Raw genomic sequence first — 27552 nt, 5'->3', positions numbered from 1 at the left:
CACTGGCAGTCATGTGACGGACATATAGTAGAACTCAGTCAGCGCTCAGTCCAGTCGCTGCATGGCGAGTCTCAAGGGCAAAACCTGCTCCAGCGGATAAAACACAACTGCACGCGCCTTTTGCATTGGGATTATATTTGCTGTGACTAAACAAGGTAAGACTGGAGCTTTGTTTTATGTAATGGAGGATTCAGGGGTGCAGGGTGCGCGTCGGTGCCATATGCTGCAGCAGACTGGACGAAAACATGTTTACGTTGAGCGGAGACGCGCGCCTACTCATGCGTAATGCGCCGCGGGAGGGGCGGCCGGAAAACAGCGCACAGTCCGCTGTTGTGGACTATCAGGTCGAGATTTGACAACACAGTTTAAATGAATTGATTTCAATCAAAGAGGTTTTTTTTCTGATTGCTGCCGGATGGATTCTCCGATCCATGCAGTCTGCAAAACGTGACCAGTTAATGGTCATAACTGTGCCAATATTTTTATTAATAGTATAATGCCAATAAAAATGACATTTTGTTGAGTTATAATGACAGATGCAAGGCCCCGGCTGTGTAAGAATGCATAACTCATAAGTCATAAGAGGATATCTCCATGTGCCTACAGGAGGCGACAGCAGCGCGCCATGCGTTTTTTTTGCCCTGATATCTAACATGTTTGTCTTCCAACTTCAGAGGCAGCGGTGACACTGATTTACTGCTCTTTAATTGTCCCGTAAACAAGCAGAGCAGGTGATTTACACACGCTGCTCCCGGCTGCCCCATGTGGTGTTTTCTGAAAATAATGTTTTCCTCACACTGGCCGGGTTTACTCTCGGTCACTGAGACCATGCAGGGGCCCCTGGATAGGGAGGGCGGAGGGAGGTTTCAGGAAAATAACCTACTCATGAAGTCTTTCGGACATTATAAAAACAATGTGATGAACCATATTCTCTGAATTTTCTGCCCTACAAAGCCGAACTGCAGTAATTATATTTTTGGTCAAAATTGAGTTATAACTAACATGAACTCCTTGATGTCTGTTTTATCTTGTGACAAAGTTTTAGATTTCAATTTTGCTTTATTTCAGAGAAATAATTATATAAAAACCAATAAATCCAACTCAAAACCAAGTAGTAATTGCACTTACCACAATCTGCTTTGCTTTGGATATATTTACTAATTTAAACATAAAAATAATAAAAAATATATGTTTATTTGAAAGGGAAATTCTTATCTTGATAGTGATCAAGAAAAACAGTGAGATAAAATGATATTAAGACTAAAATATAACATTACTTAATAATATTAAGTCTAAAATACACAAATCTCTAAAAGGAGTTGTTAAACACTTTCATATACACTTATAACGAAATCTGTTTGAAAATGTTTATTCACTGAAAACAAAATATAAAAGCTGAAAGAAGACAACAACACTGTAGTTACTGCACTCTGTTTATCATTACTATTAGAACATTTTACAGCAAAACCAGAGTGCAATAACTACGTTTTGGGGGTCAAAGGTCAAATAAATCATCATGATTTTTGAGTTAATAAATTACATCATCAATACATGTAGAAATAAGTGTCATATCACTGACCTACCTATAACACATTTGGCTGGCCAGTAGGTCAGTATTGTTGGAACACATGAAGAGCAACTTTAGTGATCTATAAATCATAAACTCAGAGCCTGATACTAAAATCAGCCAACATAAAAATATGTTGTTATTGAATGATAACCCTTTTATTAGATCATAGGAGAAAACAAAACAGTATAATTTATGTTATGTCATGAGGTTATTCTCTCATTCTGTTTCTGATAATGTCAACACTGCTTTTAAATGAGTCAGTAGTTCAAATACAAACTTGCAAATCAAAAATTCTCCTTCAGCATTTTAGGACTTGCATACACAGACTGTGACCAGCATCTCATGTAGACTGACAGATGGATTCAGTGCATATAATCATCTAATGCTCTGGCTTTAAAGTCAGGCTCTGTCTTTTGAATGTGAGCAGTATGTGAGATTAAGATTAATTTGTCATGTCTGTCTTTATTTCTGTGTAGAGACACTGTATCCTGGCTGCAGACCTTGGCTTGTCAAAGTGTTTCCTCCACGCTAACTTTTCCCACCCTGGAAGAGAACACCAGGTGTTTCACTATCTCACCCGAGTGGGAGGTGTGGCCTTGGTGACCTGGGTTTGTTTGGCCGCACTTTCCCAGCAGCTCAAGGAATACCTTACAGCTCATCCTAAACACAGACTCTGAGTTTGGCACTATCCAGGGATGGTAGATAACTCCTCAGTTCTTCCTTACAGTGACTCTCCACAGGCCTACCGGCTGTCTGACATGGTGACAGACCTGAGCTCCTACCAGGTGATGCCATCACCGTTTTCGGAGGACGACCTGAGCGAGTCGTCCAGCCCTCGCTCCTGTTCCAGCCCGGACTCCCAGGTGCTCAGCTCCAGCTATGGGAGCAACTCCAGTGCTGAGAGCCAGGACAGCATCCTTGATCACCTGCTGTCACAGGCCTCTTTAGGAGGTGCCAGCAGTGTTCTGCCAGGGTCTGTGGCACCCATACCGTTATCTACATTTTTCTGGGACTCACGTAGAGATGAGCCTTCCAAACGTGAGCCTACAAAGGAGGAACATTTTGACTTCCTCACCTGGTCCAATGTGGAGACAGAGGAACAACTTGGGGGGTCCTTCCAGCCCACATTGGAAGAGATCGAAGAATTCCTGGAAGAGAATATGGAGGTGGTGACGATGAAGCAGGAAATCCGAGAGGGCTGTGCAGGGTTGGGAGTGGGACTGGAGGAAGCTCTTGGTCTAGAGGTTGGTTTGGAATGGTGCAGGGACACCTCCCCTGAGCTTAAACCAGAGCCAGACGTCAAGTATTCAGACCAAACTGTCCCCACCGCTGGCCTGCCTACTGCTGCCTCCAGGGAGACCAAAACTACGTCAGTTAACCCCACACATGAATCCAGCACAGAGGCCAAGAAGGCTCCAGCCAACAAGCCTTCATCAGATAGTGGCACTAACAGTAGTGAGATGCCAGTTATCCTACAGATTCAGCCCCTTCAGATCAAGCAGGAGCCCACAGTCACGCCTCTTACCCCGGTGGCCCAGCCCCCACCGCCTGCCCCAGCCTCAGACATTAAAATTGCACAGCTACTGGTCAACATCCAAGGTCAGACTTTTGCCCTGGTGCCACACATACTGCCCTCCCCCAACCTTAACGTCTCCTCCAAGTTCGTACGCATTGCCCCTGTCCCCATTGCAGCTAAGCCTCTTGGGCTTGGGGACAGCTCAGCCAGCCAGGGCGCAGGGATTCTTGTTGGAGGTCAAAAGTTCCAGAAGAACCCCGTGGCAGATCTTATCAAAATGCACAAATGCACTTTTCCTGGCTGTACCAAGATGTACACAAAGAGCAGCCACCTGAAGGCCCACCTGAGGAGGCACACGGGAGAAAAGCCTTTCGCCTGCAACTGGCAGGGCTGTGGATGGAGGTGGGTACTGCTGAGCAATGTGTTTCTTTGTACATTTGAACATACAAGCCACTGGCTGAGACCATCACACATTCAGCGCACACACTCAGTGATCTCTGCTCTTTCAAAATGACCACAATTGAAAACATAATTGCAGCTTTTTATGTTTATGCTATCTTATCAGATTAGACTGGTGTTTATGGCTGGTTATATAAAGTCTGTGCAGAGGTTTATTTGTCAGGACTGGGCAATAACAGCAGGCTCTAGCATGCGTCTGCATGATTTAAAAGGGCTTAACCCCCATTTGTTAGTGCGGTCTGTTTGGAAGCAGCTGTAATTATGTGTCAGTGGGGCATGTCTATGTGCTGTGCAGGGTGTAATGTTGCTCAGTGGAACCAAGTGGGTGCAGATTTAAACTGGTCTAGTAGCACTGGTGAGGGGACTTAGGGTATTGAGACCCCTCACACCCTCCCTCAGCTCCAAACAACTAAAAATGAGAACAGAAGCTCTAAAACACGAATGCAATTATTGGTAATCGGGTTCATTACCATGGCAGTGAGGCTTTATTAGGTTTCTGCTGGAATGCCAGTAATATGTTGAGACAAGACACTCAAATTGTTCAAGGATTTGTAGCAGAACAAACAATCAAAATGTTTTCTTTTCACTGAGCCTTGAAGCTGAAAGGATCTAAACGCTGCCATGAAGCCTCTCAAGTGTTAATTGGAATAGTGTGATTTGGTGGAAACATAAATTGGTTTGCTTGCACAATCACATTTCCTGTCAGGCAGTGAGAAAGCAAGAATAGCTGGGGTGTCTTTTTTGGGGGTGTAAACTAAATCTGGGTCGGAGCATGTGGGCTGCAGTCACATGGGCACAACATGGGCACCTCCTGTTGAGACTTGACAGCTGTGCAATTGCTGAGGCTGTGTGTGTGTGTGTGTGTGTGTGTGTGTGTGTGTGTGTGTGTGTGTGTGTGTGTGTGTGCTAAGTATAAAGCAGCAAGTTCTAATTTGGAGCCTGCTGTGTGTAATGGAGAAAGGCAGAAAGGCAGAGAGAGAACTTGGATGTCTTCAGTGAGGCAATTTCTTTGCTAATTAAGGTAAAGGTCTTTTTACATTTATCAGTCTGAAAGTGTGTGTGTTTGTGTGTATGATGGAGAATGACTTGAGCATAGAGTAAAGCGCGCTGTTTTACTGAGGACATGAGGTCAGCCGGGAGACTCAAACTGATCAAGTGAAAGCAACGTTTCACCTTCTCAGCCATGTTTCTGTTGCAATCATGGTTCATGTTAATTATTGAGGCCAATTCTCTTAATCATTTTAAATGTTTAAAATGATTAAACTTGATTAGACTTAGCCTAGATTGCTTAAATTAGACCAATATGCCCACACACACACACACACACACACACACACACACACATACTTGCAGTGAACTCCGACTGGTTGCAAGGGGAATACATGTTAAAACATAAATCCAACTTTAAATCCAGGTGATCAGGGCAGTCTGTTTATTACTGTGGCCATGGGCGAGGCTAGCCCATTTTTAGGGGTGCTGACACAGAATGACAGAAAACAAACAAAATGACTTAAAAAACAAACAAAATGACCAAAAAAGACACAGAATTACCGAAAAAGACACAAAATTACTAAAAAAGACACAAAATTATTTAAAAAAGACACAAAATGACCAAAAAAAGACACAGAATTACTAAAAAAACGGCACAATTACCAAAAAAGACACAAAATTATTAAAAAAAAGATACAAAATTACAAAAAAAATCAATTAAAGGGACCTTCCACACACATCACGGTAAAGTGCCATTCATATAAAACTCACATTAAACTTTCATATCAAGGTGGGGGCCACAAAATATCGTCAAGAGGGCCGCAATTGGCCCGCGGGCCGCAAGTTTGAGCACCCTGCTTCAGAGACTCATTTTAGCAATCATGAGTCACATAAATTTTACATCACGCGCGTCTTTTTATGGTCTGGACAAAAGACATAATCACTGTATAATTCCAGTGTGTGAAAACACTCACTGTGGTTATGTTTTAAGCTAAAGTAACAGATAATATAAACCAGCTATCTGCATGTTGTATCAAATTACTTATGTCGGAAATGGTCTGCTACAATATATTTGTGTATGATTGTCAGTGCCAAAGGAAAGAGAGAAAGATGGAGAAGGAGAAAGGGAAAGGGAGAGCACGCAGGAAGAACCAGGTGAGAAAACAACAACAATAAATTGATATATAGTCAATAGTGGCAAGCAAAACAGTAACAACTCATACTCCTATACTAATTTATTGGCATTACTGTAGGTGGTATATTTTGCATTTTGTTGTCCAAGTAGCTGTTACTTTGTTCAGGGACAATAAAGTTCAGTCTAATCGAATCTAATGACCGTTGATTGAGGGTGGGTGGTGGCAGCGGGGCTCAATGGGTGCTCAGCACCCCTAAAGCTAGAGAAGGTGGCAAACGGGTGACTTTATCCACTAAGCATTAAAATGCTTCTCAGATGGTTTATCATGATGATCCATTCAGCACAGCTTGCTGGTTTTCTCCATTGTGTCAACAAATATGCCAGCAACCTCCCTGTTAACTGATAGGGCAGGGGGACAGAGCATTTTATTGAAGCCCTGCATAGCCTGTGGTATACACTGCCCATACAAGTGCCTGTTATGCCCGTAGTAGGGCTGGGCGATATGGAACAAAAGTCATATCCTGATATATTTAGAATAAATATCGATATACAATATATATCCTGATATTTTTATCACAAAGTGAGAGCAAATGTTCAGTCAAAGTCAAATATGACATGTCACAAGTACGGTAGTTTTATCGAAACTGTTTATTTAAGTGAACATAAATACTGTATAACAGGAGTATCTTTTTAAAAAAAATCAAAGCACCAAAAAGTGCACATTTAAAAAAAAAAAATCTTAAATAAAAGCCGCAGCTTGCCTGGAGCAAGGATCACAGTGCAAATTTGAACTATATCGATATATGCGATATGGTCTAATTCCATATCACATTTAAAAATATATCGATGTATCTTTTATATCGGTATATCGCCTATCCCTAGCCTGTAGTAACATTTTGTATGCAAACTCATTATTTCAGGTGGAATATTTAATTTTTTCCTGCTTTGGTGGTTTGAATATCAAGTTAAAAAGTGACAAACTCCTGAAGAGTGACTAGTGTGTGTCGGCTAGTAGCAGAGGCTGCTACTACCCAGTTCTGGTTAGTAACCTATGTCTGAGAAAACCCAAAGCTATTTCCAAGCTTTTAATACTTCAGGGGCTGTATTCACGAAACATTTTACCTCACCACTACGAGGACTCTTAAATAGCACTAAAAGTTCCTAACTTAAAACCTGTTCACAAAGCTGTTGCGACTAACTTTTATTAAAGAAGTGGGAAGAAAGGGTGGGGTTGACACTGTTGCTGTGGATGATGTCACGTTTCATGAAACTGTGATTGGGTCTGTGTCCGTTTTGCGTCTCTGTCAGTGAATTCATGATAGAAATACTTTAGGAGGCATGTTGCCATATCCAAATAACAATAGTCAAGTATGTGTGCAGATAACTGTTAGCTTCTTACATGTCCTGAAGGTTGTTATACATTTTTTATTTTTTTCATAATAAAAATGGATCGGCATCCATATAAGAAGCCGTATATTATATATATATATATATATATATATATATATATCTCCAAATGGACGCAAGAACAGCTTTTACTTCTTGTCCAATGTGTTAATGAAAGTAAGGACATGATCAAATGAAGATATCTGCACTGTTAGTGAGTTGTTTCTGTTGGTTGTTGAAGTGACTGCATCCTAGATGAGCTCTTCTATGATCATAATACCTTGGCAATCAAAGCTCAATATCATTAAAGGTTTGTAAAATGTGATTACGAGGCAGATTGCCAGTAGCAGCCATTTAGGATTGTTTGTGATTTGCGCTCAGTGACGTAGGAGTCCTCTTGACTGCTTCTACCTTTTGTCAGATTAACAGTAGGAGCTGGATGTTTAAGGTTTCCAAATGCTCCCACCTATGACATAAAAAAATACTGTTGTGGGTGTTTCCATGGACACACACTGTTTATTTCACCAACCTCATGCAGAACAACAAAAGAAAATGTCAAAAAGGGAATTGACTGTTGGGAAAATACCTCCAGAACCAGCAGCTTCTCACACTTTGCAGGCCCATGCTTATTATTTTATTGAACTTTATTTTCACTGTGTGAAGTGAATTGACTATGTGTGAAGTATTTAAACTTAATCATTCAGGAAAAATATGAAACACTAGACCATTGGGGCACCACTGCTTGGAATGCTCCACACACACTCAGCACTATGACCTGTCACAGTGGCAAGTAGTGTCATGGTGTGTTTGTGTGTGTTTCATATGCTTTGCATGTGTGCATTGATGTATGCATATGGTACGCTTACATTTACTTGCAGGAACATGTCATTGAGAAGTATCTCAGACACCGAGCAGTTACATAATTTGTCCTCTACGTGCCACAGCTCGCTGAGATCAGTTTCTGAGAAGTCTCCTCTTTTTAAAAAATGATTCATTTATAAACTGTCCTTTTGCATGCAGGTACTGAGTGATCAATAAGATCCCCTAAAAGCTTTGACTATAGTACCAACCTGGCAACCCGCCACCACTCATGTATTGTACTTGTAATGCTGTGTGCGTCCTCATACATGAGAGGAGCTGCAGAATTTTGTGCCGTAGTAATCCAGACTGTGTGTTCCAACTAACAAAGGGCTCTTGTCTGTACACAAAAGGCAGGATGTAGTTTGGATGGAAGTGTGTGTGAGAACCAGTGTGTGTAGAGCACTGTATGTGATGGGATAAATGAGGGGGCCAACCAAAGGAAAAAGGAGTCGGGAAAATTGTGAAAGAAAAAAGTAAGGGAAACAAACTGTACATATATTTAGATATATATAATTGTTTTAAAGGACAGACAGGAGAAAACCCACTGCTGGTCGTGGCATAGGAGACGCTGATAGAGGGGGAGAAACAGGCCTGTTTCAGTTTTGCACACAATCACTTGAAGGGAGCAGCAGTGAGGAAGTGGAGTGAACAAAGACAAAGTGTTGAATAGTTACCATGACTGTGGGCTAGGAACGTCCAGGCTGCCACGCTGCATGAAAGGGAAGAGAGGGATCAGTCAAGGTTCCTCACATAGGCAGAGAGGAACAGGAGAGAATGGCTGCACAGACACATGCAGTTAGTGTATATTCAAAATGTACAGTCCAAAGAGTCTGTTACAGGTCGATCAGTCTTCCAAAATGCCTCATTTCACATTTTTAGTAGAATCTTTTGCTGGGCAGGCGTCTGATCAGGCATTCTGATTCTTTCTTAAGGGAGTGAACCTCAAGTTAATCGTAAAGGTGCTGTATGGAGTAGACAGAAAACAGGCTTTACAATTTGATCATTTCTAGTGGTCGACCGATACAGGTTTTTTAAGGCTAAGACCGATTATTTTGACCGATCCCTGATATGTGCTGCCGATTTTTTTGGGCCGATTCTTGAAGCCGATATTGCCTTTTCTCCCTCCATTTACATGATAAAAATGACACAATGATAACAGATGTTACACAAGTCTCAATTTAAACATAAAAGAAGCATTTGTTAACAAAACAAACAAAACACATTAACAGTTGATAGCAAACAATGTGTATGTAGTTCTAGGCCTGGAGGTGGTGGCGCCTCAGATGATCCACATATTTGATGTGTTTTTCTCTTTTCTGGTATCAGCAGCAGCTCACCAGAGAATGGCAGATGTTGCACCGAGCCTTGCCTGCTGTTGGCTCAGTCAAATGGGATAATTCATCGGCGAACGCACGCACGTATCGGCCCATGCCGATACAAGTAAAAAACTCAAATATCGGCCCGATATATCTGCCGGCCAATATATCAGTCGACCTCTATTCAAAATGTACAGTCCAGAGAGTCTGTTACAGGTTGATCAGTCTTCCAAAATGCCTCATTTCACATTTTTAGTAGAATCTTTTGCTGGGCAGGCGTCTGATCAGGCATTCTGATCCTTTCTTAAGGGAGTGAACCTCAAGTTAATCATAGAGGTGCTGTATGGAGTAGACAGAATACAATATTTATCATTATATGATCATTATAAAGACTGATATACTAATTATACTATACTATACTATTAATATTGAGATATGAAATAACCTATACAGTCGCCCATAAAGTTGGAATAAAATATTTTTTACCTCTTTCCATGAAATTATTGTGACAATGTGATTTATTGTTGGCAGATAAAGTGTATATCTTCTCAAAACGTTATTCATTAATCTCTTCCAAACATATTACAATGAAAATGAAACCACAGTTAGATAAGATAAGATAAGATAAGATAAGATATACTTTATTCATCCCAGCAGAGAAATGTAGGTGTTCCAACAGCCAACAAACGCACAACACAACACAACACAACACAACACAACACAACACAACACATGTATACATACATATTCCACCTATACAAAACATGAGCCAACAATACATAGCCTAGGATAGAAAAAGTGGAATGGATGGTCCATGTGCATTAGTAGCTGCTACTCATAGATAACAGTTACAGCAAGTGTGCAAATATACAGGTGTGTAAATAAACAGGTTTGCAAATATACATGTGCAAAAATACAGTTTGTTGTATACATACAGTAGAAGCAGCTTAAGCTAAAGTTTAAATAAATATTCTTCTGTCCTTACTAAAAGGGGAGTCACTTTAAAGTGCAATTGCAGTAGGTAAAAAAGTATTCTTAAATCTGTCCTTTTTGCAGCTTAGCTGCCGTAGCTAACGGAGGATTGTGTCTGTAAACAAATTACTCCAACTTTATGGGCACCGTGTATATTGGAATAGAAGATTTCGGTCATATCACTCAGCCCTACTTCTTCAATGAGGTGATTTTAGTTCCCAAGTTTCATGTGATGACAACAAAGCAGTGAACCCAAAGAAGGATGCTCACATTCAAAGATACAGTTGGTGTTGATGCTTTGAGGACCTGAGGTTAGACAGCTAACAGCGTTTTTGCTGCCAGGTGCTCATAAATCAGTTTCCACAGCTATGAAGGGAAGAGGGTAGGGCTGGGCGATATATCGATATAAAAGATATATCGATATATTTTTAAATGTGATATGGAATTAGACCATATCGCATATATCGATATAGTTCAAATTTGCAATGTGATCCTTGCTCCAGGCAAGCTGCGGCTTTTATTTAAGATATTTTTTTATTTAGATGTGAACTTTGTGGAGAAAAAAAGGTTCTCCTGTTGTTATACAGTATTTACGTTCACTTAAATAAACGGTTTCAATAAAATGACTGTCATATTTGGCTTTGACTTTGACTGAACATTTGCTCTCACTTTGTGATAAAAATATCTGGATATATATCGTATATCGATATTCAGCCTAAATATATCGGGACATGACTTTTGGTCCATATCGCCCAGCCCTAGAACAGGGTAGGTAGACCTGGAAACTGTCATGTTGTGTCAATTTTTACCAGTAAGTACAATACCTCGACAGACCATTCATTAGTTAATAACTAATCAGTTCATTTTAGATTCTAAATAATGGATTTTAATGATTAATATTTTGTTCTTCAGCTTTAGCAATTCTACTTTCATTTAGTTACTGAAATGTTATAAATATCCACTAAAATCGATGTCTCTGGTGCATTTATTTTGCTTTATAGAGAGCATGACTGCTGGAGGAATGAAGCTGGGGACTCCTTGAGGGGGTTTCTGGGAGTAATGTGCCCACACACAAAGAGAGGAACTTATTGGATTCAGTGCACCTCTCTCTTTCAAGGCCAGAAGAAGAGGTCTGCACAGATTAGACTGCTTTTCATTCCTGCCTGCCTCTGCAGATGTGCCAACCCAATCCAACTGTTTTCTAATGAAAATCAGTCCATTTTCTAGTCTGTTATTCAACTTTTTAACTAAAAGCAACTTTAGTTGACATGAAAATATGAAACAGTTCCTTTAGAAGAGAGAAAACTGCTTCAAAGGTAGATCAAATATTATAAATCCCTCTGTTTCTCTGATACTTTGTCATTTTGCATTACAACAGATCCAAACCAGATGTTGGAATGTCAGCCTTCAGAGTGGCAGTTAGCTTTACTGTTTACACAATGAGACCATCTATATGTAGATCAGACTTGGATGTACACAGAATACTGAGAGACATGCATTATATTTATATTTATACTTGTATTTTTATGACTGTAATTTCATCCCACATGCATCCTGCAATGATGTGGACTGCTGACTCGTCTTTACACTTTGTCCTGTGGCTTCGATGTGCATTGGTTTTCATGTGATCCTATGGTCACCAATGGTCCCCTGGCAGTTAGAAGATGTAACTGGACAGAGTCAGAACCTGTTAAACAACTAATCTGTCTACTCAAGTCACTGTGAACACTTAATCTGCTTGTTTCAATTTTTACTAGCAAGTACAGGCGAGGTGTTTAAGGTGTTATGGAATGGTTTTATTGGCTGTGTCTTCCTGTATAAACTGCTGTCAGATGTTGCAACTTAATCACGTCTATTACTGCAGCTTTACTTTAGCTCTGAGCTTGCACTGTATTTTCATGTGACTGCAGCTCCTTATGTGTTGCTGCTTAATTACAGGGTGCGATAGTATCAATTCATCATCTTGTCAGGTCAGCGGAGCAACATCTGGGAGGCAGAGCCTGGTTTCAGAGAACTAGGTTGCTGGGAAGAAGCCCGTAGCTGTCATCAGTGTGGCTGAAGCCAAGACGTGTATGCCTCTCATGCTAACCCTGCTGCAATGCTTTAGTTGTCCACATGAGTTACAGCCAAATGAGTCGGAGCGACAACATGTGAAGCATTCTTTCTCGTAGCAGATAATTACACTGTGGGGCTCGGTGAGAAAATTCTGGTCCCAGTATCCGCGTTGTGTACAAAAACAGGGAGCTTTTTTAGAACTACACAGAAATAATGAAAGGTTTTTATCTCTGATTTCATCATGCAGTAGAAACACTTGCCAAGTTTGTTGAATGTCCTTAAAACACGTGTACTCGTAAAGTAAATATTTTTGTCAGACCTGTTCTCATTGTTTGTTCGGGCAATGAATAGTTTCCGCATGAATAGAACAGATTCTGGAGGAACGCACTTGAGACGCTTCTCTTAATTATCACTTTCTCACGAGGTGGAGAAGGCCTTCCAAACACATCTCTCTTAACCCTTTGATGCACAACATGGGTCTAAAGTGACTCGACTGAGTTTTTATGTTCTATATCTTTGCAATAAAGTAATTTCATCATTCAGTATTCCAGGTTTTCCTCAATCAACTTGTTTTTGATCATCATACATCCTTATTTTTTGTTTTCATTTCTTACTTTTTGAATAAAAACTCTTTTTTGTATCACTATGCTTCTAATGCAAAACATGGGTCACAAAAATGACCCATATCCATCTTCAATGTTATTTCATGTACGCCATTGTTGTATGTTTCTATGATACATTATTGAAATAAATTAAATTGATTACAAAAGATAGAGCAAAGAAACACACAGCCAGCATGAAATACCATGAGAAATGAATGCGGGTCATTTTTGACTCGTGTTGTGGATTAGAAGGTGTTTATATGTTGTCATCAAAAGGGTTAATGTTTCAAGTTTTAAACAAGGTATTATGCACCCTTCACCAATTTCATTGCCATTACAATTTTTCATACTTTGCCCAATTAATACTATCAGTTAAAAAATTTAAAATTTTGAAAAGAATGAACTTCAACACATGGGGTTTACACATTAAACCAGCCATGCCTTTTGTTGGAGTAGCTTATTGGAGATCTTGTGTTTGAACTCTTTTTCTGCTGAGTTTGTGACTGCATACACAGCTTCCTTCATCACAACCCAAACTGATATGAAGCAGTTAGTTTGTTTCACCAGTGAAGACTTGTTGAACTACAAAAAACACATGCAATATGATTATAATGTTACAGAGTGATGATTATTTTAACTCAGAAATGTTCTTTGGCAGATTACAGACACATTTCAATTTGCCCTTGGGGGTAAATCACCCAGCCATGAATGTGTAGCAGCAACAGCTAATACACTCCCTGGTGATCTGACATTTAAACTGGCAAAATATCAAAATTAGTATTCTGCTTGTCCCAATATAATGGTATTCTGGTTACTCTCCTGCTTGTGCAACGCTATTGGCTGCTTTCAACAGATTTCTGTTGTTAGGAAAAACAAAAATTTTGCACATTTTATAATGGGATCAATTTTAATTTATTATAAGGCTTGAGAAAGATAGTTAGATATAAAATAATTCCAAGTTAAATCACACATAATTTTGATTGTTAAAGTCAAAGTCAAGGTTCAAGTCTCTCATGATTTCTGCCAAGTTGAGTCTAATGTAGGGCTGGGCGATATGGACCAAAAGTCATGTCCCAATATATTTAGGCTGAATATCGATATACGATATAAATCCTGATATTTTTATCCCAAAGTGAGAGCAAATGTTCAGTCAAAGTCAAAACCAAATATGACATGTCACAAGTAGCTTTGTTGAAACCGTTTATTTAAGTGAACATAAATACTGTATAACAACAGGAGTACCTTTTTTTTTTTTTTTTTTAAATCAAAGCTCCTTAAAGTGCACATTTAAATAGAAAAATATCTTAAATAAAAATAGCCTATGAAATAAAGTAGGCCAATCTTTTTCGATTTTTGAGAAAAGAATACCGAACATTACAAAAGAACTAAATATGACAAACCCTAGTAAGGGCAGCATTTATATATAAAGAAAGATGTTTAAAACTAAGTAGATATTCTCGATATGGTCTAATTCCATATCACTTTAAAAAATATATCAATATATTTTTTATATTGATATATTTTTATATCAATATATCGCCCAGCCCTAGTCTAAGATCATTAGATTTGTGATGTGAGTGTGACCAAGTCATGTGACTGAAGTCCACACCATTTATCGTTGCTAAATCTGAAACACTTCTTCTTCATCTTCCAGGTTTTCCCGCTCTGATGAGCTGTCTCGACACCGGCGTTCCCACTCAGGTGTCAAGCCTTACCAGTGTCCAGTGTGTGAGAAGAGGTTCGCCCGCAGTGACCATCTGTCAAAACACATCAAAGTCCACCGTTTTCCACGAAACAGCAGGACAGTTCGCTCAGCAAACTGACGCGTGCTCAGATCAGATCGGTGGGAATGCTGGGATCACTCTCATACAGACATAGGCCACGAAGCACAGTGTGAGTGTGAACGTAAATGTTTGCACCATCAGTTTGGTCTGTGAGTGGAAGCATGCCTTGCTTTTTGTTTCAGCAGTCTGTGATTGTTTTAATTTATTGTACACAGTTACCATGGTGTCTGTAATCAGCTAAAGGTTGTTGTTGCTGTTGGTGCTTCAGTATGTTGTACTCCTTATGTTTGTTCTGTCCTTATCGCTGCCTCAGCAGAAGATAAGATAAGCTTATTTTCATTCAGACTGGATTATTATGTGATAGCTTTGCTGATAGTCGTCGTGTCCATTGTACCTGGATCAACAACTGTCCTTTAGCTTCCTGAAAGCTGCCAATGACTTGGACATTCCTCACCGTATGCAATGTTGAGGAAGTTGGAGGAAGTTCATTCAGATCCTCATTAGCTGCTACCAGAGTAATAGTTACTCTTCCTGGGGTCCACAGAGCTTTCTCCTGTCAGGGCTTTCCCATGGTTTTGTCCTAGATTTTGCTGCCTTGCACCACAGTTGGTTGACAATATAGTTGAAGAGTACCTTTATTAGTGAGCTTAGCACAGGCAGAGAGCTAGGAAACCTCACGATAAACTACCCAGACTCCTCTCACATTTGACAGCAACCCGCTGGGACACGAGGAGCTACACCAGAAATCCAAAAGTGAAATGCAACTTAAAGGTTAAGCACACAGTGATTGTTAAATCAGCCTTCTGATCAGTGTTCAATGATATTTGTTTGTTATCTCATGTGTATGTACTTGCTGGCCTTTTATTTTACAGTGGAAACAGCATATAGTGATCATGTCTCTTTGGGTCAAATTGATCACCATTATAAGGGAACTTTTTTGCTTTTTCTTTCTTTCTCATGCAGATTACCATTTAATTGACATAAGTATATTTATTACATGAATATTAATTCATAACTTGCCAAATCTTCTGCCCACACTGCAAAAACGGTGTGTCTAAAAACAAGATAAAAACACTAAATCTGAGGGAAATGATCTTGCTGCATAGGCAGATAATTTCACTTGACAAGATTTCTGTAAACATTTTTTCGTTTTGTTTATTTCGGTCAGTACATGTCATTAAAAGAGAAGTAACAAACCAGAAAAAAAAACATTGATCAAAGGAAACAATAAGTAAACAGAGAAAGAAAACTGGTAATAGACATTTGGACCGAAAAGGCTGAAGCATAGCTTATTACGCCTACCCTGTTACAAAAATGTACAATCTGTTATTTATTAATAAAATAAATAAGCAGTCACAACAGAGAGAAAAGAGAGAAGCTGCTTGATTTTTTTTCCCTTTCTTCTTCCTTTCCTTTCCCTTCCTTCCCCCTTCCCTTAAACATGTTGTACGCTTAAAATAAGAAATGAACTCTTAAAGCAAGATAAATTAAAGCTGCAAGCAGCGATGAACGATTAGCGAGCAGCGATTATTTTACCAAGATTTAAAAAAACTTTAGATTTAAAAGTTTTAGATCATTTATCTTGTTTTAAGAGTTAATTTCTTATTTTAAGTGTTCAACATGCTTATTTCTAGAAATTTTGTCAAGTGAAATTATCTGTCCATGCAGCAAGATCATTTCCCTCAGATTTATCTTGTCTTTAGACACACCTTTTTTACGGTGTAGTAACATTTTGTATGCAAACTCATTATTTCAGGTGGAATATTTAATTTTCTCCTCCTGTGGTGGTTTGAATTTCAAGTTGCCTCACCAAGGCCTGTCTGTGTGTCAGCAGGCAGCCCCTGAGTGGCCACAGAGTTTATCAACCCACTCGATGATAGTGGCTTCAAACACTTTCCCTGTGCACATTCGTTTTAACTGCCTCGAGCCACTAAACCCAGAGCCCCACGCTCAAAAGCTTAAAGGAAGAGAGGCTCCACACTACAAAGTTTCGCTGCTGCGTTGGTTCAGTTTCTGCCAATTTATCATGAGCATGAGAACATCTTTCTTTCCTGTCATGGTTTAAATGTGCACACAGTGTCAGATAACCAGCCTGGTTACTGCAAGGCAAAGCCATTAATGTTGAATAAAATAGTATTACCATAGTTTTAAATAATTTTTCCATATGTTGTCATGTAAGAAAGGACCAAAACAAACACTTTAAGTGGTCTACTTGATTACTATAAGGAAAATATTTAAACATCAAGCATTTTTATAGAAATGATTCTGACTGAAGTTGTCTCCTGAAAAAAGTAGGGGAACTAATTGTATCAATATTTTAAGGTAAAGCAGATCATTCATTTTTATTTGTTAAGCTTAAAAGACCTATGTTTTGACAGCTCATGTCAAAGTAAATTTGGGTGTAGTTGACTCATTAATTTACTATGAATGTCAATTCAGACAACCTTAAAATCTTCTGTAGGTATGCAGTACTCATTCAAAACAATTATCCTTGCAAGTCTTCATATTACTCACAAAGTACCAGGAAACCGATCACCTTAACATTTTCAAGTAAGCTTAACTAGAAGTGTAAGCTTTTACAACCAAGAGAGACAACAATCTGTTGTTCTAAACAAACACTAACAAACATTGGCATTTTAAAACATAATACAGGAAACTTGACCCTCTACTCAGCCCAGCGCTAGGCATGATGGGAAATGAGGGCCGTCATAACTAATAATGTAAATAACTGAAATTAAAATGCAATTCTGTCGAGTTTCTCCAGGTTTTCTGACTTATACTTTTAAATAAAGGTACATAAAGCTGATGAGTTTTCCTCACCAGATAGTTGTTTTATCTAAGTTCAATTTAGTAGAGTCAACAAAGTCAGCAGAAATTAGTAAAGGTAGCTATTTTTTATGCAAGGTGATGAGTTACATTTTACAGTGATAAAGCAGTGGATCACTATAAGCTGTTTCCACTGTATGTTGTTTTTCTGGCCTTACTGTACCACAGAACCCTTACCGGAGAGCCACATGGTTTGGAAATTTGGGAATTTTCTGTGATACACTTATAAATGGGGTGTTAAGTGACTGTTCAAAATGTGTCTTAATATGAACCTGGTCTCACAAAATCCGTGAAATAGCCACGGAATAACTCAAATTTCCGTGAAACTGACACAGATTTCGCTACAATGCAAGTTATGGACAGTCATATCCTGTGGCTATTCCATGGATATTTCTTCCTATTGGTTTGTTCCAAGTCACGTGACTTTCAAGGTCCCAGCGGTCAGAACAAAAAACATGGCGGACAGTTCTCTCATTTTTAGTGAAAAAAATCAATATTTTGACTGCATAAAAATGGATTTTGATCACATTTCTAGCGAGAAATATATGTTTTATTTTCTAAATATTCACCCAGTGAATGTACATAATCACTTTGTATGTTGGAATAGCCACAGGATATGACTGTCATTAACTTGCATTGTAGCGAAATCCGTGTCAGTTTCACGGAAATTTGAGTGATTCCGTGGCTATTCCACGGATTCCTGTGAGACCATGTTGCTTAATATGGCCCATGTCAGTCTGAGTGTCTCAGTCTGCTATTGTTATTTGAAGTTTAATTTTGCTGAAGACTTGACACAAAATCTGCCTCAACCCTGCTTTCTCTGTTACTGGTGACACCCTGACGGCCTTTGACCTCTGGCAGTTACTTCACTTTGAGGTGGCATCAATGGACAACACTACACACCATGGTGCTGAACTACCAGGACGAGGATAATGTGCTTCTGGGAAGTGTAGTCACAACAACCCTTTTGAGGCCATGACACACTTTGTACTTGTTTGCTTTGTGTTCCACACCCCGCTGTGAATATGTAGGGCTGTGACGATACCGTCCATGTGTAATTCATGTATGTAAAGTGACAACAAGCAGGGGTAAACAACATTGCACATCATTCCTTTCATTCAATTTTTGAATTTTTAATGCTTGTGGGAACACAGGTGTTTTATCGCATCCTATGAATGTATGTAAATATGCAGGAGTGTACATTGGGGCGTCCAGGAAACACAGAGACTATTCTGATACCATATCTTAAAACAAATCAGTTGTTGTGAAGATTTGTAGTGTAAACCCTAAATGTGTACATAACTTAACATTTCAGTACATATGAATATATTATATTTTTTCTTTGTTCTACCCAAGATGCATTTACAAATAAAACTAAAAAGAAACAAGCATGTGTACGTTGTCTTTAGTAAGTTGCAGACTGACATGGACTGACATCATTTTCAGCAAACTTGAGTCATTTTCACTAGTTTTAGTTTTAATTTCATTGTGATTTTTTGTTTTCAAATTCAGTTGGTTTTAATTTGTTTTTAGAGTGAGTTTACTAGTTTTAATTAGTTTTTCTTTTTTTGAAAATGCTTAGTTTTAGTTTAGTTTTTATTAGTTTTAGTGTTAGTTTTTTGGTAATGGGGTATTTGTTGGGTGCAAGATTCAATGAGGTCACAATAAATCCATTTCCTTTGTCTGATCCATCTCAGCCCCAATAAGTTTATTAAGTCATAAAACCAGATAGATGAAATAGATTTCATATCAACCAAAAAGGTTAATAAGTTGACAAAGACGAAAACAAAGCACATTTTCACTATAATTTCAATTAGTTTCAGTTAGTTTTGTAACCACAAAATACAGTTTCAGTTAGTTATCGTTTTTTTTTAAAGCTCTTGCTTTTATTTCAGTTACCGAAAATGTTTGTTTTTTTCAATTCTAGTTTTCGTTATTCCGTTAGTTTTCGTTAACTATAATAACCTTGGCCTCAACTTGCAGAGGCGACACAACGCAGGTTTGTAATGTCCCAGCTGAGCCACTATAATCACAGCTAACATAATAGCATCCCTTCAGATAATCAGTGGACATGATTTTCACTGTGACCTCGATCCCTGTTGACACACACAAACGTTTGCTCAGCTACTCTTTAGGACATTCCATTCACTTCCATTTATTTACACAGCCTAACTCTAAAACTGACCTTAACCTTAGCGCATATCACACCTTGCAATATAAATGTGTTTTCCATGTGATGTGACACTTATGGAGGACTTTTTCACATATGCATGTGTATTTATGATTTGTGTGATTACCTTTAGTGACAGTGAACAATGGAAAAAGAAGGGACTCTTCCCCCATGCAAAGTAGATGAACCAAGGACTTAAGTCTCATTCTCTAATTTTAACTTAAACTCAACCTAATGTATATGATAATATGATAGCAGAAGTGACAAAGTCTGTTTGTGTGTGTGTGTGTGTGTGTGTGTGTGTGTGTGTGTGTGTGTGTGAGTGTCAAGGTTATAATAGTTTTGGATTTTTTTTATTAGTTTTAGTTTTTTTTAATTTCTTAATTTCATTGTGAATTTTTGTTTTCAAATCCAGTTACTTTTAGTCAGTTTTTAGAGTGAGTTTGTTAGTTTTCTTTATTTTTAAATGGTTAGTTTTAGTTTAGTTTTTATTAGTTTTAGTGTTTTTGTAATGGGCTATGTGTTGGGTGCGTGATTCAAAAAGGTCATAATAAATTTTGCCTTTATTTTCTTTGGTTTATCCATCTCAGCCCCAATAAGGTTATTAACTCTTACAGTTCCAGGTGTTTTAATCTTGGTTGGAGTGTAGACATCCCAGTCTCAGTAAACATATTAACCATGTGTTCCTGCATGTTCACTAACCAGCAGATATTTAGTTGGAGCTAAATAAATAAATTTCACATCAACCAAAAAGGATTATGCAGTGTTGCCCCTACGGTAATTTAAAATAATAATAAAATACACACACTCAGCGGCGGAGAAATAGGAACACAAAGATAAATAGATATGAAAAGTTGAAAAGGTGGCAAAACAAAAAAACACAGCATCAAAATTCTGCTTCAAATATTCCCAGTTTATCCAGTCTATCTTGGTTGTATGAAAAAAGTTGACTAAGACGAAAACGAAAAACGAAACGACATTTTCACTGTAATTTTATTTAGTTTTAGTTATTTTTGTAACCACACAATACAGTTTCAGTTAGTTATCGTTTTTGTAAAAACTCTTGTTTTTATTTTTATTTCAGTTACAGTTTTTTACGATTGAATAAACACTAAAATCTAAAGTTTTGCCCAATTATCAAAACCTTACACTCAAGGAGCAAAACTTGGCCCCAGATTTGCACCACTGTAAGCACAATGAGTCCGTTCACACTTTGTGCAAAACAACACACACAGTGATTTGAAACACTAACACACACGTCTATGCATTAGACACAGAAGTATATCAAGATGTCACTTCCTTGCAATTCTAAAGCACTGACTGTCAAATTACCACACCTATGAGCCAGTTGATTGAACACTGCCATCAGGTGTGCAAACACAAGATTGCTTAATTGTAGACACACCAATCAGGTTTAAGCACTATAAAAATGCAGCAGGTGAGTTCACCAAACTTAACCAAAATGGAAGGAAGAGGAAGAGGAATAGTGAGGATGAGAGGGGGAATAGGAGAAGGAGAAGGAGGAGAAGGAGGAGGCAGAGGCCGTGCCAGAGGCCATGGCCGAGGAAGAGGAAGAGGAAGGGGAAGACTTCAAGCAGGAGGAGGTGAAGCTCAAAGGAGAAGAGGTCCAACTTTAAGCAATGAAATTCGCGCAACTCTTGTGGACCATGTTGTGAACCATGGATTGACACTGAGGGAGGCTGGACTGAGAGTCCAGCCAAATCTCAGCAGATTCACCGTGGCATCTGTCATAAGGGCATTCGGACTGGAAAACAGGTAAAAAAAATTACCTGTTTACAGCTTCTTACTGTATGCACCCCATATCAGCACTTTTGATACCCCTTCCTGTGACATTTTACAGTAGGTTACATGTATTTTGTTCTACATAGGATTGAGGGTCGAGTACAACGAGGAGGAAGGGCTCCCATTCTCACACCACTGCAGGAGAGGGAGATTGTGAATATGGTTTGGCAAATAATGCCATCAGGCTTCGTGAAATCCAGGCCAAAATTATTGAAGACCAAATCATCTTTCAGAATGTGAATCAGGTCTCTCTGTCCACCATAGCTCGTATCCTGAAGGCACATCAGGTACAAATGAAACAGATGTACCGAGTGCCTTTTGAGAGGAACTCAGAGAGGGTCAAACAGCTGCTGCATGAGTATGTGGAGGTATGTATTGTTCATTTTAGCACTCTGATGTTGCATACTGCACACATAACCTTTTTTTACATGTAAATGTACTGTACACTAAATCTATGCTGAACTACACAATCTTGTATTTCACTGTATTTTAGAGAGTTTTACAAATGGATGCTGAGGCCATTCAGCATGAGTTCATCTACATAGACGAGGTGGGGTTCAACCTCTCAAAGGTCAGAAGGAGGGGAAGAAATGTAATTGGCCAGAGGGCAATTATTAGTGTCCCGGGGCAACGTGGGGGTAACGTCACCCTTTGCGTGGCAATCACCCAGAATGGGGTCCTCCACCGCCATGCCAACATGGGTCCGTATAAAACACCTCACATCCTTACATTTTTGGACAGAGTATACAACCTCACAATCATAAATAACATGCAGATCCAATACGTTGTCACCTGGGACAATGTTTCATTCCACCGCTCTGCTCTGGTTCAGAAATGGTTTACGCAGCACCCACATTTCACAGTCCTTTTCCTGCCACCATATTCTCCATTTCTTAACCCAATTGAAGAATTTTTCTCGGCATGATGGTGGAAGGTTTACGATCTGCACCCCCTGGCTCGGGTAGCCCTCAGTCAGGCCATGGAGGAGGCCTGTGACCAGATTGAGGCCACAGCCATACAGGGGTGGATACGGCATGCACGGCGATTCTTTCCCCGCTGTCTTGCAAATGAGGATATCGCCTGTGATGTGGATGAAATTCTCTGGCCAGATCCAGCTAGGAGAAGAGACCAACAGTAGCAATTTATGTGCTGTGTTTTCTTTTTTGGGGGGGTTCTTTTTTTGTACAGGATAAAATGTTATGTTCATGAAAACTGGGAAATGTTTTTTTTTTTTCACCATATTGGCTTGAGTATATGTAAAAAAATAAATAACATTGTCAACAGCATTAGTCTTGTGTCCTGTGTGGTGTCTACAGTAATGCATACAAGTGTTCACTGTGTGTATTGTTTTGCAAAAAGTGTGAGCAGACATTGTGTTTACAGTTGTGCAAATCCGAGCGATGTTTTGCAAATTCACTGTGTGCTTCACCCATACTACTCTATGCACTAAGAAGCAGAATTAGCCGAAAGTGTTTAAGGTTTTCAACAGCAGAGTGTAACTGGTGCAAACAGAGTTAAGTCATATGCAACGTGTGTGTTTCATATGGTAAAAAAATATGGTTTTGATAAGTTAGTGTATAGTTTTTACAAGAGTGGTTCATTTTGCAAAGGAGTTAAGGTGTTTTGCTAATTGGGTATGTGGTTGTGCTATTCGTGTGTTGGGTTTTGCTAAACAAAACAAAACAATCAAAATTGTGTTTATTCAATCGTAAAAAACTGTAACGAAAATGTTTTTTCAATTCTAGTTTTCGTTAACTATAATAACCTTGGTGTGTGTGTGTGTGTGTGCATGCAACACCTCGGGACAACTCAGTGTTTCAGTTGTTAGCGTCAGCCTTGAGCTGTACCCACTGCTGCTGTTGCTGTGTTCACGTCAGATGTGTTAGTGCTTCAGTAGGTTTGATTATAACACTTATGTGTCTTCATGTCAGCTCAAAGTTCTTCTCTGCCTGTTTTGAGGCAGGGTATGAAATACGTTGTCTTGCAAAATCAACCTTCTTAGTTAAACCAACTCTAATAATAGCAGTGTACAATATGTAGTATCTCTTTATGTGCCCTTATTTTGTGTAGAAGATCGTGAGCTAAACCAGGTGCAGCCTGTACATTTTGTTTATATCTGCGATCACTTGTCAAGGTACATGCCTCCATGGTGGAAAAAATCATATGGGATGAATTAGCTGTCGCTTTCCCCACCTCCCAGCTCTCTGTGCTCACAATAACCCCTCTCCCAAAGTAATGCATGCTCACACAGATGCTAAACCCTTATAGCTACATCATAACCAATGTACACTCAGCAGACCAGAGACCAGATCTGTGAACCAGACCCCACCAGACTCCTTATGGAAGTGAGCCAGGAACTTCTGACTTTTGCAACTTCAGAAGCAGTGAAGTGCAGAAGTGTGGTCCTTGTGTCGTGTGTGTGTGTGTGTGTGTGTGTGCAAAACAGTGGGACAACTTATGTGTCTTCATACCATCACAAAGTTCTTCTCTGACAAATATTGAGAGGACTCATTAATTTGAAAGAATCTGGTTTTTGACTTTTTTTTAAAAAATGACACAAACATATTTACACATAAAATGTATACATAAAATAAAGACCCTAGGAACAGACACAGGGAACGAAAAATATGTGCTTCCGGTAAACGCGCTTTTATTTTGAAAGGCTTCAAATCAACTTCCGGACCTCACAGTGCAGGAGACCTCACAGTGCAGGTCTGCAACGAAGGGTCCTGACAGTGCAGGTCTGCAGCCAGACTGTCTTTTTCATTTGGTTTTTATCTTGATATTTTCTTGCGTTTTTTCACTTTATTCAGTTGAACTGGAAAGATATACATTTTTAATTTTTTCTTAATTGAACACATCAGTACACATAAAAATTCTCACAATGTATACATAAAATAAAGACCCACGAAATAAACACGGGGAATGAAAAATACGTGCTTCCAGTATGCTCGCTTTTATTGTGAAAGGCTTCAAATCAACTTCCGGTCCCGACAGTGCAGGTCTGCAGCAGAGTCTCTTGCAAATGTTTGTTAAAGTGTTGAGGCAAGGTGTGAAATATGTTAGCTTGTGTTGATAGACAAAATATTAGCTTCCAGGTTGCTGTTTTCAGGATCATATTGAGTTGAAGTAATTTAAAGTTAACATTTTTTTCCACATTTTGATAATATTTAAAGCCCATGAGACTAATTTAACCTACTACCACAGTGTCCTGAAACATCACTGTGTTCTACAACATTCAGTGCCATATAGCTACACAGGAGACTGTTTATTGCACACAAACATGCAGTATCTTATCAATGTTCCTGCTGGCTTTATGGTGGCCATGCAGGATCAAGGTTACATGCCGATACTCGACGGGAGGTTCTTTATGTCTGAGTTGTTCAGTGAGCTGGAGCTGGCCAGTCTGGGCTGATTAATTGGCTTTGGGGATTGCAGAGCTGGAGCTGTGCAGAATCTCAGTGATCTATCGTTTATGCTGTAGACATAATGATAGCTACAACATGGGTGATGAGTGTTCTGCACATTGTATGTCTACAAGAAGACTAAGTGTTCTATCTTGGTTGTGTGAATATGAGCCTGCCCTTGTGTCCTGAGGTACCTCAGCCTGTATAGACACAGCAGTCGTCCACAGGGAACCACATTTCCTGTCAGAAGGGAAGCAGTTAGACAATGGGCTGCTCATACTCCTCCTCCTTATTTGCTTTGAACACATCACTTTATGCACATCTGCATGATTCATCCACAGTGGATCAAACATTAAACAGACAAAAGCACACATTGTACACAAACTGTTAATGACACACAGTTCATTGCTTTGGGAAATTAATATATTCAAAATATAGTACAAATCCTTGTTATTATGTATATTGAGACATGAAGGCATCTACACTGTAAAAAATGTCTGTAGATTTTACAGTGAGAAACTGCTAAATCATGACAGTAGAAGACAGTAAAATAATAAATGGGTTAATTCAGTTTCAGTAACAATGAAACACTGTAAATGTATATATCAGCCAAAACAGTGTTTTTTACAGGTTTTAAAAAAACTACTCTACTGTAAAATACGCGGGCACCGTGTTTGTAACAAAAATATACTGTAATATATATACAAGCCATCACTGTAAATTTTGCATTTATTTTTGTAAAAATATTTTTTTTCACTGTTAAATGTACTAAACACCATCTAACATAAATATACTATAATATTTAATGGCAAAATCGTTAATTTATGCGGCATTTATAAAGTATTTTCTAGTCAATTATATGGCAGAACAGTGATTCTTTTGATGGAAAAAGTAAAATGTGAAATACATGTAAAATGTGGATTAAAATGGCAATCTTAAATGTGACATCAACAGTGCCAATATCATTTTACCGTAATATTAGAAAAAAGTTGCACCGCATTTATTACGGTAAAGTTCTGGCAACCACAGCTGCCAGTTTTTTTTTTACCGTAAAAACAACAGGTTTTTTTATAGTGTAGCATAGAGGGACCACAGGGCTTGGATTTGAAAATGTGTATTGTTTTTTTTTCCAGCTTTATTAATAAATCACTAGTGCAGTGTCCGTTTAAAACATGCCTGTTCAGAATGGCTATTGTTGCTTGCAGTTTTCTCATGAACCACTTATCCAAACCACTTCACACTCGACAGCACACTTCCTTGGGTCCATGACATGACATGGTTGTGTCACACACCAAAGTCACAGCCACTCACAGTCTGAAACACCAGTGAAATACACTGTGGTTCATGGGAAAAACCCCAGGGGCAGACTTTACTATTAGGCAAGGTAAGTAACTGCCTGGGGCCTCAACTAAAAGGTAATGAAATATGAAAATAAGTAATGAAATTGACAGCTTTGCTATTCCCTGCAGATTCGTCTGCCTCTTTCCTCACTGAAGGCCAATTTCTGTGTCAGTGCAGTACAAGCAGATGGCAGCACCTGGAGGTCCTCGCTGATCCGCCGGCAGGTGAGCGAGGAGCTCCGCCATTGTTAATCCACTTGATAAGGGCGGCGTCAACCACAGGTGCTTTCCCTGTAGACATTTGTTTTGAACTGCTGTGACAGCTTTCTTTTTTAATACTTTATTGCAAGGCTTCTTACCTTCACAAACATAATCAGCCATTTCGTTTTCTTTGTGTAATATTGTGCATTTTTTCCCTCTTTTTTCCAGGTATATATTCACAAAGTAAATAACAAACCACAACGTAAACAGACAAACATACTGTATATATGAGGCAAACTGGTATTTCCCAAATGAGGATCTCAAAGAAAAGAAATAGACAAAGAAACAAAACAAAAAATAAAATAAAAATGTGATTAAATATTTCAACTGTTTTTATCAGCCTTTCTTTACTGTACAACTTATTCCAAATATGTATTTGTTCCCTATTTTTAAAAGTTAGTGTGTGTGTGACTGCTTTCTTGTAGTTTGGGTCGACCTTTCTTAAAGTTGGGAATATGGATAATGATTGTATGATTATAATGTAATATTAATATATTACATTATAATCTTACATTATATATATTATTATATAATATATAATTGAATATTTATGCATGCTGGGGGACAGTCTTGGAATTGCACAAATTAGGTAAGAAGGTTAAACTCACTGTATAAAATGAGGTGATTTGACCTCATGAAACTTTACAACTGCAAACTAGAGACCGAGAGCAGAGGTTCCCAAACCTTGTCATGCCAAAGACCCGCATATAGCATTAGCCTCTGGCAGGGACCTACTGTTGCAATTTGTTTTTTAATTATGTCATTTATGGCAAATATCACAAATCAAACACACAGCTTAAAAAAATATGTTTACCTTATTTGTATGAATAATTAATAATCAGTCTTCTGTCTTGATATTCAACAGTAATATTAACATTAAACATATTTCTTTTAGAATTTTTCTCTTTTCTTAGGCCTATGTATTCATTACATTCAGTGTTTTCGGTTATGGAAGACATATTAGACAACTTATTAGACATAATTGAGCATGGAAATTGATTTTATATATTCATATTATGTTCTAATCCCCAATAAACCTTAATACTTTTAATTAGTTAATTGATTGATTTTTTATTTTTTTTTCCCGTACAAAAACTGA

At 38.6% G+C, this 27552-nt stretch overlaps 1 protein-coding gene across 2 annotated transcripts; it reads left to right on the top strand.

Annotated features, from left to right (window-relative positions):
- On the top strand, nt 1-26423 carry klf15 (Kruppel like factor 15). 2 transcript variants are annotated; one of them, XM_059330143.1, is made up of 3 exons: nt 1-155; nt 2047-3488; nt 26322-26423. In XM_059330143.1, the coding sequence occupies exons 2-3, from the start codon at nt 2266-2268 to the stop codon at nt 26344-26346; spliced, it is 1248 nt and encodes a 415-aa protein (XP_059186126.1). In that variant the 5' UTR covers nt 1-155; nt 2047-2265; the 3' UTR covers nt 26347-26423. The 2 variants fall into 2 exon arrangements, with proteins under 2 accessions (XP_059186126.1, XP_059186125.1); XM_059330142.1 differs by lacking the exon at nt 26322-26423 and adding an exon at nt 14517-16146.
- Nucleotides 26424-27552: the final 1129 nt, after the last annotated feature.

This window comes from Centropristis striata, chromosome 3 (assembly GCF_030273125.1).
Source record: "Centropristis striata isolate RG_2023a ecotype Rhode Island chromosome 3, C.striata_1.0, whole genome shotgun sequence".
Lineage (NCBI taxonomy): Eukaryota > Metazoa > Chordata > Actinopteri > Perciformes > Serranidae > Centropristis > Centropristis striata.
This window is presented reverse-complemented; position numbering and strand designations above follow the sequence as displayed.